Source organism: Mesoplodon densirostris, chromosome 2 (assembly GCF_025265405.1).
Source record: "Mesoplodon densirostris isolate mMesDen1 chromosome 2, mMesDen1 primary haplotype, whole genome shotgun sequence".
In the NCBI taxonomy this organism is placed as follows: Eukaryota; Metazoa; Chordata; class Mammalia; order Artiodactyla; family Ziphiidae; genus Mesoplodon; species Mesoplodon densirostris.
The window spans coordinates 49,632,521-49,649,405 of record NC_082662.1 but is presented as its reverse complement, the minus strand read 5'-3'; the positions used below and the strand labels follow the sequence as shown (position 1 = coordinate 49,649,405).

The 16,885-nt window shown below is 44.3% G+C and overlaps 1 protein-coding gene across 2 annotated transcripts in view; it reads left to right on the top strand.

The window, feature by feature from the left end:
• The window catches only part of DAB1 (DAB adaptor protein 1), a 439,870-nt gene that overhangs the window by 395,641 nt on the left and 27,344 nt on the right, over window positions 1-16,885 (top strand). For both annotated transcript variants that reach the window (XM_060084077.1, XM_060084067.1), the window contains 4 exons: window positions 8,226-8,276; window positions 8,368-8,415; window positions 13,001-13,063; window positions 15,359-15,467. In XM_060084077.1, coding sequence (XP_059940060.1) covers window positions 8,226-8,276; window positions 8,368-8,415; window positions 13,001-13,063; window positions 15,359-15,467 — 271 coding nt within the window. The remainder of the gene's footprint in view (window positions 1-8,225; window positions 8,277-8,367; window positions 8,416-13,000; window positions 13,064-15,358; window positions 15,468-16,885) is intronic.

Below are 16,885 nucleotides of genomic sequence, written 5' to 3'. Positions count from 1 at the left end.
TTTTCAAAGTCTGTGAGTCTGCTTCTGTTTTGTAAATAAGTTCATTTGTATTACTTTTTTTTAGATTCCACATACAACTGTTATCATATATGTCTCGCTCTGTCTTGCTTACTTCACTTAGTATGATAATCTCTGGGTCCATCCATGTTGCTGCAGATGGCATTATTTCATTCTTTTTATGGCTGAGTAATATTCCATTGTATATATGTACATTCCTCTGTCGATGGTCATTTAGTTTGCTTCCATGTCTTGTGAAAGCTGCTGTTTCTAATACCACTCTTCCCACTTCCCCACCCTGCCTCTCCTAAAAACATCAAATTTCTCACTTTAAAAGCAACCATTGTTTTCAGGTGCAAGCACATTGGTTTTCTTGACCTGACTAAAGTTGGGAAGCTCAAGACTCCAGAGTCAGAGTCCTCAGCCACAGCTGCCCTTGTTTATTCACGTTAGCACAGTCCAGTCAACCTAGCCCCCTCACCTTCGTGCGAGGAGTCTACCTTTCTCATGCCCCTGAATAAAGCACCAGCAAATTCCTTTTACCACCAGTCTGCATCCTGACTCTCTTCTTGCATGTTAACAAAGGCCATTTCAACCTAAATATCCATTGATGGCTGAATGGATAAAGAAAATGTGGTATATACATACAGTGGCATATTATTTAGCCCTGAAAAAGAAGTCTATCCTTGCTTATGTGACAACTTGTATGAACCTTGAGGGTATTATGCTGTGTGCAATAAGCCAATCACAGAAAGGCAAATACTGCAGGATACCACTTATATGAGGTCCATAAAGTAGTCAAACACATAGAAGCAGAGAGTAGAATGGTGATTGCCAGCAGCTGGGGGAGAGGGAGGTGGGGGGATGCTATTTAATTGGTATAAAGTTTGTTATGCAAGAAGATTAAGTCCTAGAGATTGTGCCTACAGTTAACAATACTGTGTTGTACACTGTAAAAAGTGTTAAGAAGATAGATCTCATGTCGTGTTATTACCACAATAAAAAAAAATGGGGAAAATGGAGGCTGTTTTAAGGACCAACTTCATTTTTAGGAAGCTGGGTGTAAATATTTCATTGTCCCAGGGATTAGCAGATATATTACACTTGTGTGCACTTCAAGGGAAGATGTAACTTTCATTATAAGGTCTAACCATTTCCCTCCACCCTCTAGCCTTCCAGACAATCTTTAGGACCCTCCTAAAATGGTAGCTGTCAGAAGGAAGGCAATTAACTGCTAAAATGCAGCCCAACTTTGAGTAGTTAGGGGCAACTTCTCAGTCATTACAGGGACAAACCCACAAAGCAGCACAAATCCCTCTGTTAGGTCAAGGCCTTGAGTCCAGCAAGACCACTGAGCCCCAAATCCCAGTAGGCTGGGACATTCTGGCCTTAAAGCGGATTCCATTCTGTTGGAATGATGATGAGGTTCCACGGATTCCCACTTGAAATCCATTAAAGGAATCTTAACTTCCTTTAAAAAAAAAAAACCACCAACATCTGGGTCTGGCTTAGCCCAGGCAATGACAAAACTTACATCCAGAAGAAGGCTGCTGTTTTTGCAAACTGAATTTGATTTCATGGTACTGTCTAGACATAGCAAAGAATTCAGTTGTCCCATACAACCCTTCTGGTCAATACAAAGGTAGGATATTCTTTAAAAGAATAGAAGAGACGATATAAGGAAGGAATATGTCTAGTGTTTAGAAAGCACCCAGTCAGCTGAAGTTTTCTGTTTTGTTTTGTTTTTTAATATCTATTATCTAGAGCTTAGCTCTCCAGTACAGTAGCCGCTGGTCACATGTGGCTATTTAAAATGAAATCAATTAAAACTAAATAAAATTTAAAATGCAATTCATTATTCACACAAGCCATCTTTGAAGTGCTCAATAGCCACATGTAGCCACTGGCTACCATGTCGGAAGGGCAGGTGTACAGCTTTTCATCATCACAGAAAGTTCTGTTGGACAGTGCGGCTCTTGGGAGAAATCATTTATTAACATCACATTTTCTACTCTGCATCTCAACTCCCCCCACCCCCGCTTTGTTCTTCAATTGCCAAACAGAGCTCTTCCTGTTTTCCTCTGCCGAGAATTAGGAAAGTGGCTATTTACTCCTGGCTAACAGTGAGAGAGCATAAACTCCTAGATACCCCAGAGGGCATTAGTCTTCATTAGCACATGTCTTCATTGTTAAATCACTCACCAGGCAACAGCACCTGCGTCCAAATGCCTGGGATCACTAGGTGCGTTAATAGTACCCACCTTGGTGCAGTTACAAATCACTTAAGTTAATCCATTCCTCCTGAGCTTTCTAAATGGATAATTGAACTCATTCTTCTGCAGCATCAGCTTGGGTTCTGAGTTGAGATCTCCATGCCTTGTGCCCTCCCTGCCCCATCCCTGTCCCACCCCAATGCTAGAATGATTATATATCCTGGCTCTGCTCTGAGCTTCAAGAGAGCAAGGACCATGTATTATTCATCTTTGTTATCTCCAATGCCTAGTCAGGACACAGCAAGTGGAAAGCACCCAGTGAATGTTTGTTGAAGAAATTATGTAATCAATTATGTAATCAATCAAGATGCCTTCAGTTTTCCCAGTAGGACTTTCACTAATTATTCCTACAGAGAGTTCATTCCCCAACACAGTGATTTCACAAGTCTGGCTGCCTGTTACAATCACCTGGGGAGCTTTTAGAACCTACTGATGCCAGGACCCCACCCCAGACCAGTAGAATCCAAGTCTTAGATGCAGGGCTCAGGCATGCGAAGTTTTGTAAAAGCTGCCCCAGAGGATTACACTGTGCAGCCAGGGGTGAGAACCACTGCAGGTTTCTTATTTGGCAGCCATAAATAAGTTTTCATCCTTTTTAATGTGTTCACACCAAGTCCCGTCTCATCCACTAACTTTTGCGGCAAGAGTAACATAAGTCTGGTCTTAAGAGTTACCTTAGGGCTTCCCTGGTGGCGCAGTGGTTGAGAGTCCGCCTGCTGATGCAGGAGACGCGGGTTCGTGCCCCGGTCCGGGAGGATCCCACATGCCGCAGAGCGGCTGGACCCGTGAGCCACGGCCGCTGAGCCTGCGCTCCACAACGGGAGAGGCCATGGGGGTGAGAGGCCTGTGTACCGAAAAAAAAAAGAGTTACCTTATTCAGTTATGGGACAAAAGTAGTGTCCCCAAATGCTCCAAAGAGATTATGGGAAAGTAAACTCCCTGTGGAAGCTTTATTTCAATGTCTTAATGACCGTTCAGACTAGAACTGTATTAAAACAACCCAAGAGAATAGCTTCCTTTAAATCCTCCCTGGAAGTTCAAATTGTGAGTAAATTGGATTGTCATATTGAGTTTTGTTTATTTTTTTATACAGCAGGTTCTTATTAGTTATCTATTTTATACATGTTAATGTATATATGTCATTCCCAATCTCCCACTTCATCCCACCATCACTACTCCCCACCCCACTTTACGCCTTTGGTGTCCACATGTGTATTCTCTACGTTTGTGTCTCTATTTCTGCCTTGCAAACTGTTTCATCTGTACCATTTTTCTAGATTCCACATATGTGTGTTAATATACGATATATATTTTTCTCTTTCTGACTTACTTCACTCTGTATGACAGTCTCTAGGTCCATCCATCCAAAGAACGAAAAGACCCAATTTCATTCTTTTTTATGGCTAATATTACATTGTATATATGTACCACATCTTCTTTATCCATTCGTCTGTAGATGGGCATTTAGGTTGCTTCCATGACCTGGCTATTGTAAATAGTGCTGCAATGAACATTGGGGTGCATGTGTCTTTTTGAATTATGGTTTTCTCTGGGTATATGCCTAGTAGTAGGATTGCTGGGTCATATGGTAATTCTATTTTTAGTTTTTGAAGGACCCTCCATACCATTCTCCATAGTGGCTGTATCAATTTACATTCCCACCAAAAGTGCAAGAGTGTTCCCTTTTCTCCACACCCTCTCCAGCATTTGTTGTTTGTAGATTTTCTGATGATGTCCATTCTGACTGATGTGAGGTGATACCTCATTGTAGTTTTGATTTGCATTTCTCTAATAATTAGTGATGTTGAGCAGCTTTTCATGTGCCTCTTGGCCAGCTATATGTCTTCTTTGGAGAAATGTCTGTTTAGGTCTTATGCCCATTTTTGAAGCGGGTTGTTTGTTTTTTTAATATTGAGCTGCATGAGCTGTTTATATATTTTGGAGATTAATCCTTTGTCTGTTGATTCGTTTGCAAATATTTTCTCCCATTCTGAGGGTTGTCTTTTCATCTTGTTTATAGTTTCCTTTGGTGTGCAAAAGCTTTTAAGTTTCATTAGGTCCTATTTGTTTATTTTTGGTTTTATTTCCATTACTCTAGGAGGTGAGTCAAAAAAAATCTTGCTGTGATTTATGTCAAAGAGTATTCTTCCTATGTTTTCCTCTAAGAGTTTTATAGTGTCCTGTCTTACATTTAGGTTTTTAATCCATTTTGAGTTTATTTTTGTGTATGGTGTTAGGGAGTGTTCTAATTTCATTCTTTTACATGTAGCTGTTCAGTTTTCCCAGCACCACTTATTGAAGAGACTGGCTTTTCTCCATTGTATATCCTTGCCTTCTTTGTCATAGATTAGTTGACTATAGGTGCGTGGGTTTATCTCTGCGCTTTCTATCCTGTTCCATTGATCTATATTTCTGTTTTTGTGCCAGTATCACATTGTCTTGATTACTGTAGCTTTGTAGTATAGTCTGAAGTCAGGGAGTCTGATTCCTCATATTGAATTTTTAAAAGCAGAATACAAAGCTGCATGCATGCCATGATAGTAACTGTAAGAAATATATCTAATAAGGGGGAAAAAAAGACTTGAAGGTAAATGAACAAAAACTCTAGTAGTTTTTGTGGGTAAAGCAGGAGATGGGGATGCAGGGAGACTAGGGAATGGGTTCCAAGTTCTGCCCATGAGAATCAATTGAGAGAAAGTGCACTGGCTGGAGGGGTCTCCCACTGGGTGGCTGAAGTGCCCTGAGTGTTACTGAAGGTTACCCCAGATGGAAGGAAGGAACTCCAAGAAATGACTGAGCCAAGATCAAAACAGGAAGGTAACCACAAGCTCCAGGGACAAAGGGTATAGATGGGAAGATGCTCAGGTAAGACTGTAGACAGAAGAGAGGAGAGGGAGAAGGTGGGGTCAATAGTGGACTGAAGGGTTCAGGACTAAGTCCAGGAAGTGTCGGGCATCCTTTTTCACAGGGTCTGGTCTGTGCTCTCAAGTGGGGGTGATTTCTAAAGAGGGGCTTCCTGCAAGATTTTTTTTATTCTTCTTCTATCTTTTTCCAAATATCATATAGTAATAGTTTCTTAACATTAAAAAATGTGTTCTGTGCATTGCAAAACAGAGCCAAAAGAAATAGGATGAGAGATCCTAATAATAGCTCTGATTTATTAAACATCTCTATGTGCAAAACACCAACCAAAACATTGCACACACATCTCAGTTAACCCTCTCCATAAACCTGAGATTATGTTATCATTATCATCCCCACTTTGAGGATGAGAAAACTGGGGCCCACGGACTTGTCCAGGGTCACACAGCCAGCACGGGGCACAGCCATGATTCAGTCCGTATTTGTGTGACTCCGAAGAGATGCATTTGCTCTCACGTCCAGACCAATCTCCGTCTGAATTTATGGAAATCGCCTCCTCACAGCCCAGCCCCACCCCTCACCAAAGGCCCCCTCTTCTGTCACCAGCAAAGTGACAGACTCACACCAGTGCTGGCTGTTCTCACACATTTTCATTATATGGTGGGGCTTTTATGAGACTCTCCCACCGGCTGTTTTTCAAATTTATTTAATTCATCCATCATGCTCTGAAGCCATTTGCTTTTTTATATTGGACAGATGTAATGAGATTTTGGACACTAAAAAATGTTTTTATTAAAAGTTATGACCCAGAGCTAGTTGGTAGGGGCTATGCCATAAATCCTTAGAAGTGTGAGATTTATAAAGGATGTAGCAACATAACCTTAACCTTTCAGGCCACACCGTACGTTACAGGATCACTTAGACTAATATTGTCTCCCTGTCTCTGGCCAAATAATAATAATAATATAATAATAATAATTATTATTATTATTAAAGTGGTTATCTGATGTGGTCCTTCCTCCTCTTCTCTTGGCCACTGTTGACTCCTGGCGAGCCAGGGCCTGGTGGGAGGGTGGTTGATGACGGAATTTGCTGGTGTCTGGCCCGAAGGCTCTGCCATGGTAGGTATGGGCATGTGGGTTTTCCTGCTCTGCTCTGCAACCCTGTCACTGGGGCTGAGTGATGTACAGTCACGTTTGCTACAGTCAGAGTGAAAGTGATCATGGCTGGTGGTTTCTCCACTCCTCCATGGCCAACAGGAAGCTCTCCTCAAAATTTGGAAACAGTGCATTTCTGTTCAAGCATAATAAATCCAAGTTAATGTCAGTATTTCAGATTTATATTAATGCTACACTGCTTGGAAGTCACCCAAAGTGTAATTAGCTTGGAAATGTGGACCAAAACATGGGCATTAAAAATATATGTATACAGGGACTTCCCTGGCGGTCCAGTGGTAAAGAATCCGCCTTCCAACGCTGGGGATGCGGGTTCGATCCCTGGTCAGGGAACTAAGATCCCACATGCTGCAACTAAGCCCACGTGCCACAACTACTGAGCTCACTCTCCGCAACGAGCGAGCCTGAGTGCCGCAAACTGCGGAGCCCACGCGCTCTGGACCCTACGCCACAACTAGAGAAGAGAAAACCTATGCGCCACAACTAGAGAGAAGCCCGCGCTGCAATGAAGATCCCACCTGCCACAACTAAGACTGGACGCAGCCAAGAAAGAGAGAAAGAGAGAGAGAGAGAGAGAGAGAGGGAGGGAGGAAGGGAGGAAAGAAGGGAGGAAGGAAGGGAAAAAGAAAAAAATACGTGTGTATATATAGAGATGTTATACATGCTAATATGTATTAATGTTGTGACTTTGTTAAATTAACATTTGTTAAGTAAAGCCCTGGGGTGTTGTTGGATGGCGAGCCAGGGTTCAACAAAAGACCACCAGGGAATTGAAATCGAGAAGCTTATTACTCTCAGTTCCTGGAGGAAGGGGCATGATAGGAGGTCAGGGCAGGATGCAGGCAGAGAGCAAGGCAGGACCTGGGGCACTTGCCTTTATTAGGGTTCCTAGCCTGTGGCCGGATTGGTCAATTCAAACAAAGAAGAGCAGCGTTTTGTTAAGTGTCAAAGGAATCTTATCTAAGGGGTACATAAAGGAAAGCCCTGGGAGGCTGGGGAGAGTGTGATCATAAGGGCTGTTAGGATGGTCATTTCAGGAACTGACACTTATCTGTGACTCTGTGGGTTGTTACCTAGGGCCTGCCTCGCTGGAGAGGCTAGTGTCAGTTCAAGACCCATGCAGGCTGCTTGGCCACACAAAGTGGATACTTAGGCACTTAGGAGCGGTTTAGCAAAGCTCTCAACAGTTATAAACAACAAAATAAAAAATAATCAAAACAATTAGGTTTGGTCAACTGCCAGCTATTCTTAGTAGCGTGCGTTTGTTCATACATTTTCAAGCCCGATCCCCTGTGATCTGCTAGGGATTCAAGAACAAATGCATCGTGGTCCCTGCTTCAGGAAGTTCACCATGTAGTGGGCACAAGTGGTGCGCTATTGCTCTCAGAGGATGGTTTTCAGCCTAGGGGACCAAGGAAATCTTCGTGGAAGAGGTGGCCTTTCAGCTGGGTTTGAGGAATTGGGTGAGCTTTGGGCTTGCAAGGCTGAGAAGAGCATTTCAAACAGAAAAGGCCGCATGCACAAAGGCACTTATAAAACCTGCTGTTCACAGACTGCTCCAAGGGTTACGTTTGGCTGAAACACATGATAACACTTTTTCTTTTTAAAGCAAAAACCTCAAGGGTAAACATCACGCTCTTATCTGCTTCCACTGTTGCGAATGGCCGTCAGGTCTGTAATTTCAGGAAGATGGACTTTAAACTTACAAACTCCCCATTGCTTGTATTTCCTCGTCAGGCCCGTGTTTTATCATATGCTGGGAGCATATTCTACAGTTTTCGCAGTACGTTGGCAACAGCCCCCACCTCCTGAGACCACGGGAGTGTAAACCATAGATACCGTCATCATTAAACTCATAAATCCATGTCATTTGTATGTCATTCACTTCATCCTCATTCATCATCCCTTACACTTTCAGAACGGCCGTGCGATTGAAGATTTTGAAGAACGGTTTGCAGCGGCGATCCCTGTAAGTGTGAGAGTGCCCAGCCTGATTAACTGTTTCATGTCATTGTCCCTTCGCTCATTTCATGCTCATAAGTCATGCCTTGTGGTTACAGAACAGAAAGCTGCCGATGGAGTTTGATGAGATTTTTGAGGCAACCAAGGTAAGGCCTCCAGGCTCTTGTGAAATGAGGGTTGTTCTGGTCATTCTCATCCATTCTGTGCATCCTCAGCCTCCTGCAGGAATGGCAGGTGCTCTGTTATGCTCCAGTGCCTGCCTATCCTAATGTTCACAGGAGACTCCTGGTGGGCCCCGCAATGAAGGAAAAGAGTAGGAGCGTGGATATGTGTGTGTGCGTGCTTGCGCGCATGAGAGAAAGAGAAAGAGTGTGTGTTGGAGAGGACGTGACACCCCTTCATTTCATTCAACAAATATTTTTCAATCTACTGACGTGTCCTAGGCGTTCTGATAGATGCTAGAGATGCAGTAGAGAGGAAGACACAACCCCTGTTCTCAGGGAGCTCTAAGTATAACACAGTGCGGCATTGCATAGCATAGGAGAGGAGAGGGTGGGGTCAGTAGAGAAGGGTAGGGTAAGGGAGCATAGTGTAGTGTAGTATAATGTAGTAGAGTGGGGATTCAGACATGTGAACAGGATGTGCTCAATCCACTTGTGGAGATAAAAACCAGGCAAGGCTGCTATTTGGTCGGTCTAGCCTGGAATAAGTGTACTGGTTTGCAGCCAGTGTTTATTCAGATTGGTTCATACATAGGCCCGTGAATGTTGTCACCCCTGAGTACAGGGCATTTGGGAAGCCTCTAGGACAGGGGTTCTTAATCTGGGCTGCCACTTAGAATCACCTTGAGAGATTTTAAAGTTTCAGTTACTAGACTGTACCTCAAACTAACTAATTCAGAACCTCAAGGGGTGGGAACCAGGCATCCATATTTTCCCCTTATGTACACCCAAGGCTGACAACCACTGTTCTAAGAGTCTCACATAAGCTGTTTGGGGCAGTGGGATTTGGGGTACAAATTGAGTTAGGAAACACTTCCCAGGAAGAAATAAAGTTCTCTAATCTGTGTCCTGGAGGACGGGTGGGAAAGGCAATGGGGGAGGGAATGAGTGTTGTAGGTCAGAGGAGGAACGTGTGCAAAGGCCCTGAGGCAGCCCCTCCTTTCGTGAGCCCCGGGTGCTTCTCTCCTCCGTAACACTGCCCTGATTGTACCTATAGGTCTGTCTTCCCATAGAACAGGCAGCTCATGAGACTCAGAACAGGAACATGCCTTACTCTCTGTATCCCCTGCTCTTGGCACAGTAGCTGATGTACACAGTAGGGGCTACGTACTTGTCCTGAACGAAGGAGTACCTGATGTCCAAACAGGAGTGGGTTTGTGTGAATATGCCTTGGGGGTCAGTCAAGGATACCTCTGCCTTCATCAATGCCACTTTCAGAACTTCTCTACAGGAGGGACCTAGGAGTCTAGTTGCAATGGGCTAGCTGAAAGAAGGACCAGGGGTCTAATCCTGAAAGAGGTTGTACAGCACTCCAGATGTTATTGGAAAACCATCATTTGTTCATATCAAAGGATGGCTTGTGGGGGAAGGGGACAGGCCTGATGGAGACACTGAGGGGCTCCCCCCTCAACAGCCAAGCTCCTCCTCAACCCCTTCACTGGCCTTGGCAGCTGCCAGGGTCACTCTGCTTACCCTGGAGGACGCCCAGGGCCTAAAGAAGGGGCAGGATCTGCCATCAACAGCCATGTCTCTACCTGAAGACATCCGAAGGGCCGGGAATGGGAAGGCGAGGAGGAATCTGGAGCTGACCTTGGAGGTGACTTCTTCAGATGGATGTGGGTCATGGCAGGACTCGTGGGAACCCTGGCTTCTGGTTAGAGAATATTGTGGGGCTGGACTTCTACCCTGAAGGAAGGCTAACTAGGGCTTTGTAAAGGGACCAATGGATCAACAAGATGCTGCTGGCTGGGGGGCTTCCCTGGTGGCGCAGTGGTTGAGAGTCCGCCTGCCGATGCAGGGGACATGGGTTCTTGCCCCGGTCCGGGAGGATCCCGCATGCCTCAGAGCAGCTAGGCCCGTGAGCCATGGCCACTGAGCCTGCGCGTCCGGAGCCTGTGCTCCGCAACGGGAGAGGCCACGGCAGTGAGAGGCCCGCGTACCGCAAAAAAAAAAAAAAAAAAAAAAAGAGGCTGGCTGGTCTGTGGGTCGTCTGTGGGTCAAGCCCAGCTTCTTTTAGCTGACCAATCAGAGGCAAGTCACTTAACCTCCAGGCCTCTGTTACAGCTTATCTGCAAACTAGAGAGAGTGAGAGAGATTCCTGGGCTACGGGGCTCAGGGAGCGTCCAACATGAGCATACTATATCAGAAAATGCATTGTAAACTATATAGTACAAATGTGCCTGGTTAGTTTTATTCTCATGAGGCCGTTAAAGTGATTAATTACAACAATATTATCAGATGGAACGTGGCTTATTAAGTTACAAATAAAATGACTAGGGTTAAGTTGGGGAGAGGGCCTGTGAAAATAGATATTATTCCAGATTCTCAATCACATATGGTTATTAGAATTATTTTTAATTTTATGGCCTAAGAATCCCCTTTTTCTACAAAATTTAATTAACTCAAGGTTCTATTTAAGCAGCAAATCCAATGGAATGAAATACCAATCTATGTTTAATGCCTCTGCCTGTTTTTTTCTCGTTTAATCCTTGAGTGGAAGTCATCTGGCAGGAGGAAAGTCTGTAGCTCAAGAATGAGGGTTATTTTAAAAGTTGTGCTTAAGGAGAAAATTAGCCAATAAATTATATTTACGATGTTAGTGAAAGTGTGCCACGAGTTCAACACATTTGAAATGTAAAGTGTGCGACTTAATTATTAGCTTCATTTTAATATTTTCCTACCACTGAAAATAGTCGTGGGCCATTTGTAAAGCATTGAGATCCAAGGACCAGGAAGCCCAGAAGCTTCCCTTGAATGGATTAAATAGAATTACACCTTTTGTGGGTTTGGGAGAGAGCCTAAGGATTGGCATCATTTCACCAAATAATATAAATGATTGTTCACATGCTAAAGAAGCCTTCCCGAAGACAAGCAAGTTTTACAATCTATATCTATGGATCGTCCCCACCAGACTGTAACCTCCCTGCAGGCTGGGACTTGTCATTTCTCATTATTATGTTCTGAGCACCCAGCACAGTGCCTAGTCCAACGTGTTGCACAGTCCAATGTGTACGAAAAAAAAAAACATCTTATGTAGCTGGGAGGGAAGTGAATATGTATAGGGCCCTACTGTGTGCCACGCACCGTTCATTCAATCTGAAAGCTTAAGGGGAAGAGTTGAAAGTGAGTTAACCAGGCTAAGCTGCTTGACTTTCAGCGCAAAGAATCTTTTGTGCCTTTTTCACCAGGCTTGCCCTAACTTCAAAATCCTGCTAGTAATATTGTCAATAAATCTGCAAAGGAGGTATTATCTGGACATTATCTCCAATGTCCAGATGAGGGAAAAGTGGCCATGAGGAATTGCAGAGGTTGGCAGCGGGAGAGCTCAAATACATCCCTGGGGATGGGACTCTTCCTGGGCCCAGAGCTCACGCATTTGTCAGTAACAGAGTATGTTCCTTTCTTTGTGTGAATCTTGGAGCTCCTGCCTTGCCTGGTTAGAACAGATTTCAAGGGCAGGGGTCCTGCCTGGCAGACAGGCAGACTCTCCCTGTCCTTTCAGTTGGGTGGTGTTGTTAGGTTCCCCCAATTAGAAACTATCACTTAAAATCCAAAGACGCGCAGAAAGTATTTTTTCTTGCAGTGGGCAGATGTGCACAAAACACATGATTATATACTTTAAGTCAGGCCATTTGATTGCCGACCACAGACTCCCTGCAGACTCTGAAGCTGGAAGTGTATGCAGATTAATTTCTAAGTGTGTCTTAAAGGGCTTCTCCTACTGCTCTGGCTGGCCTTGCTCAGACACTGTCGTATGATGGATGGGAATATAGTTGATACAGTGGCTACAGTGATGGAGCTCCTCGGAATGATTAATAGTGTATATATACTGGGCTGTTTTTGATGCCCTTCCTGGTATTAAATGATATGTTTTCTTCTTCTCCGACTACATTTTTTATCTTAAAGATGGATTCTTTGGGGGACTGTCATTTGACTGCCTGCTCTATATGCAGAAAATTCAAGTCATGGCCCCGGTGACCTTGAGGTGACCTCTGTGAGACTCAATTTATTCATTTGTAAAAATGGGGATGAGGATTCATATCTCTCAGGGTCAGTATTATTGGGAGTATTTACTGAGAAGTGGCCATGAAGTGGTGACTTGCTATACTTGATTCATGAAAGGCATTTTGTACATGTGGATACACTCATGAAAAAAAAGCAAATGGTGAGATTATGTCTTGCCTTTGTCTCCTGGAGAAGAGAAACAGTGTTGGCACTGGATGGTAAATATGTAAAAGTGGTATTATTATTGCCTATGCAAGGTGGCTAAACCCAGATCTGCTTGACTAAGCCCAGATAAACAGCCGGACACACTGAAGCAATAATTGATTCTGGCTACATCCTAGATGTTGTCTTTGGGATCAAGAGGTATCATAATGACCAACGGGGTTTATTGTTTATATAGTCATGATGAAAAAGAAACGTGTGTCCTCAAATCATATTTTTTTAAAACAATGCCCACAGCATCCGTTCCCCTTGTGATTACACCATTATCTTTTTTTCTTTTCAGGCTGTGACCCAGTTAGAACTTTTTGGGGACATGTCCACCCCTCCTGATATAACCTCTCCCCCCGTAAGTATGCACTTCCCTCAGAGCCCTGCATCTCTTTCTTTTCCTTCTTCAGTCGCATGGTGACAAAAACATGGGCTTTGGGTAAAAGAGGCTACTGGTGGATTTCAACTTGGACTCTTTCAAGCTGTGTGATTTGGGCAAATTTACTAGCAATTCTAAACCTCAATTTCCTCTGCTATTTTTTTAAAGGAATTATGATACATGCTCTGTTTTGAGAAATAAATGAGACCATGCATCAGCAATTACAGGCTATCACTGGGGTTCTTGCTGTTATGCTGGGCAGTGGAGAGAGACAGGAACGGGATGTGGTCCCTGCCTGCAAGGAACACATGGTCTAGCTGGGAATATGGGCAAGAAACTCCACAGGACAGCAGACCCGATGAGGCATTTGTCATCTCCTACCCAGAACCCACACAGTAAAGGAAGCCAGGTGGTCAGCCCAGTAAAGGAAGCATCTTCTCCCCCCGGCCCTTGCTGCCCTCTCCTCGCTCGTTTCCTTCTTTTCTTCCCCTCTCCATCTTCTTTTCATTTCCTCCTCCCTTCCCACCTGCCTGCTGGCTTCCCTGAGCTCATGAAGCTTTGGATTCCCAGCTCTAGTTTCAGCCACAGTATCTCAGTCATTGCTTGCACTGGGGTAGAGATTGCAGGGAGCCCTCACTTGAAAATGAAAATGAAAATGAAAAAAAAAAAAGAAAACTGAAGCAAAATAGAATCCCAGTGCTTTGAGAACTGGAGGCATTCCGAGGCAACCGTGCAGCCACTGCAGAGAAAAATGCCAAGTGGGCCCTTCCAACTCCTCCCCTGCCCACTCCCTGGAGGTGGGCGGAGAGCAGGCAGGCACAGCTGCACCAGCTGAAGCTGCTGGGAGGGGGCGGCTCCTCCGGGCACCGCGCAGTTGCACAAACCCAGGGATGGTGCTATGGGTCATTGGCTAGCTGCACCTCACGGAGAAAAGGCTGTAACGTCACCACTGAGGACAGATGGCATGAGAGCCTGCTGCCCACAGCTGCCGCCAGGGAATCTAGGCACAGCTGCTCTCCTCCAAACGCCTGGTGCCCAGAGCAGCTGTGAAGGAGGGGACAGCAGCTCCTGTCTCCAGAGAAGCTGGAGAGTCTAGAGAGTCTCTCCTCCATCCCAGGGGGAACAGCTGCGTGTCTGAACCATGGGGCCATGGAGCTAGAAAGGTCTGGAGAGATTGTCTAACCATAGCCTCTTCGTTTTACAGATGAACAAACTGAGTTCCAGAGAGGGCATGTGACTCACCCAAGGTCACACCAGAAAAAAGTGAATGACATTGATTGTGTTTTAAAGGGCTTAACGCAGCAGCTCATGGCTGTGTTTCTGGCCTTGAACCCAAGTGCTGTCCAAATGGGTATTTAATAATCCTCAGAACAATGCCATGCCTCCTGCAAGCTGCTAGTCTAAAAATGGCCTTGTCTAATTGCCATGGTTTCAGGATTAATTGCTTGCTCCAATCTATTCCAAAGGGAAAAAAATAAGCATATTATGGCATCGAATAGGCATACTCTATAGGCAAAAGGCTTCTATAACTGGGTGTGGACCTTTGAGAAAACTAGTACCCATGTTTTTATCTCAGTAGCCTCACCTTACCCAGCAGTTCATGCAGCAGGCCTTTCTGGAATTGCAGCATGGGCCAGGCTTTAGAGTTTGTAGCTGCTCAAGCATCATTTTTTTTTTTTATCATCTTCTTGAGAACATTTGCTTCTTTTTGCAAGTGAAGGTTCAGGCAAGATTCTGGGAGGCACCAGGACCCAAGGGTCTCTATTCTACTTGCTAATCTTTATTTGTTTATTTAGTCAACATCTGTTTATTGTCCATGTATTAAACGACAACCTTGAGCTGGGCACGCAGTAGGTCCTGAGTGAGTGTATGTCACTTTGAATTGACCATTTCTGAAGGGTGAAAGATATTATGGGCTAATTTGAGGGCCCAGAAACACCCTCAAAGGGTAGGGGCTCAAACTAAATAGTCGTGATACTGGCCAGTGTTTGCTGAGCACCTACTATGTGCCTCTGTGTGGCAGGTACTAAGTGATTGAAATGCATGATTTCATTTAACTTTCTCTGCAGCTCTAGAGATGGGTATTGTTTTTTCCCATTTTATAGTCTTTATAACCAGCTCATGGTCTGCCTGGCACAGTAAGTGGCCCGGACCGGGGCTTGCTTCTGTAGCACTGCCCCACTTAATTCCTGTGCCTGCTGCTTCCCGTCCTGATTAGCACTGAGCCAGGTCTCCCAGGAGCCTCACACGCCCCTGCCCTTCTCTGTCTGACAGACTCCTGCAACTCCAGGTGATGCCTTTATCCCGTCTTCATCTCAGACACTTCCGGCGAGTGCAGACATGTTTGGTTCTGTACCTTTCGGCACTGCTGCTGTACCCTCAGGTAAGTCCTCTTCCACCTTCCTCTGCCTCCACCCACCAAGAAAGAGAAAGGGTTGACTGAACCACTGCCAGATTATGCCAGACACCTGTGGGACCACCATTCTCTCCTTGTGACTCTTCAGGTGACATTGAGAAGCTGCCATGGGCAGGGGGGTGGTATGTTCACAAAGCTCTGGGATGCTGCAGGCTGGAAATCACTCATGTCTTGCACCTGAAAGGTCAAGATTCCAGCTGTATAGCTTTGGGGAGCTTGGTGCACACACAACCATGCAAATCAGTGCAAATCCTGATTTGTATGGTCCAGCTCAGCCAGATGGAGGGAAGGTGGGGGAGGGGTGAGTCCGTGCTCTGCAGACCCCTAGAGATCTGACTGATAGAAGAGATCTGCCTTATTGGTGGAGGCTTAAAGAAGGGGCGGTTCCCCATGCAAAGGGAAACACCTAGGAGACAGAACAAACTGCTAACAGTGAATTGTAATGGGGCTCTTAGTGATTTAAAGAGCGTTTGTTCTATGTTCCAAATATTCTTTTTAAAAAATATATATATATAATATATACTTTTACAACAGGGTAAAAATACATATAGTGTTGCAGGTGCAGATTGGTGGGGTCTGAGGCATCTTGTTTCCATGGCATCGGGCACTCCGTGTAGCTGGCCCACTCTACCTGGACATGGCCAAAGGTGGTATTAGTTCTGCTTTTTGCATACATGGCAAAAAACAAAGTCTTTAAGGCAAAAACATCCTTAAGGACTTTTTTTCTTTAACTACATATTTGAAATCTGTGGCTTTATCTTTCTTTTTCTACTTTATTTATATAAATGACAGCCTTTGAATATCTCAGAATACAAATTTCTTGCATTCTTCTATAAATAATTACTTTTAATTACACAGCATTAGAAACAAATTCTTGCCACCAAATATAAACCTTGCTGTTATTCAAAGTGAAATTAAAAATTCATACTCTGTTCCAAAGTCGTATGAGCTGAGGGATCATTATGAACTTCTAGAAGCAACAGAGGTTGATAGCCACTGGGTCTGACTTACAGTTGAGAATCTATAGGTAGCCTAGAAGTGTCTTTCATTGCTAAGCTTTCCAGTCAAATCTGTTTTACTCACCCCTAAAATGGAACAGTGGCAATGACTAGTTTTCTCTACCTAAAATGGATATGAAAATGTCCTTGGGAATAGTGTTATTGAATCTGTCATTTTAAATAAGAATAATAACAGTTTTTCAGAAATGTACCACCTTCCTGTGCCATCAGCCTCGTATCCAGAATAACCATGCTTTGTCCCCACTATTTGGTGGCACCAAACTTACTCATTTTTAGGCTTGTTCATTCCACAGATATTCACTCAGTACTCACTATGGGCCAGGTCCTATTCTAGGTGTCTGGGGTGTGTCAGTGAATACCAAAGAC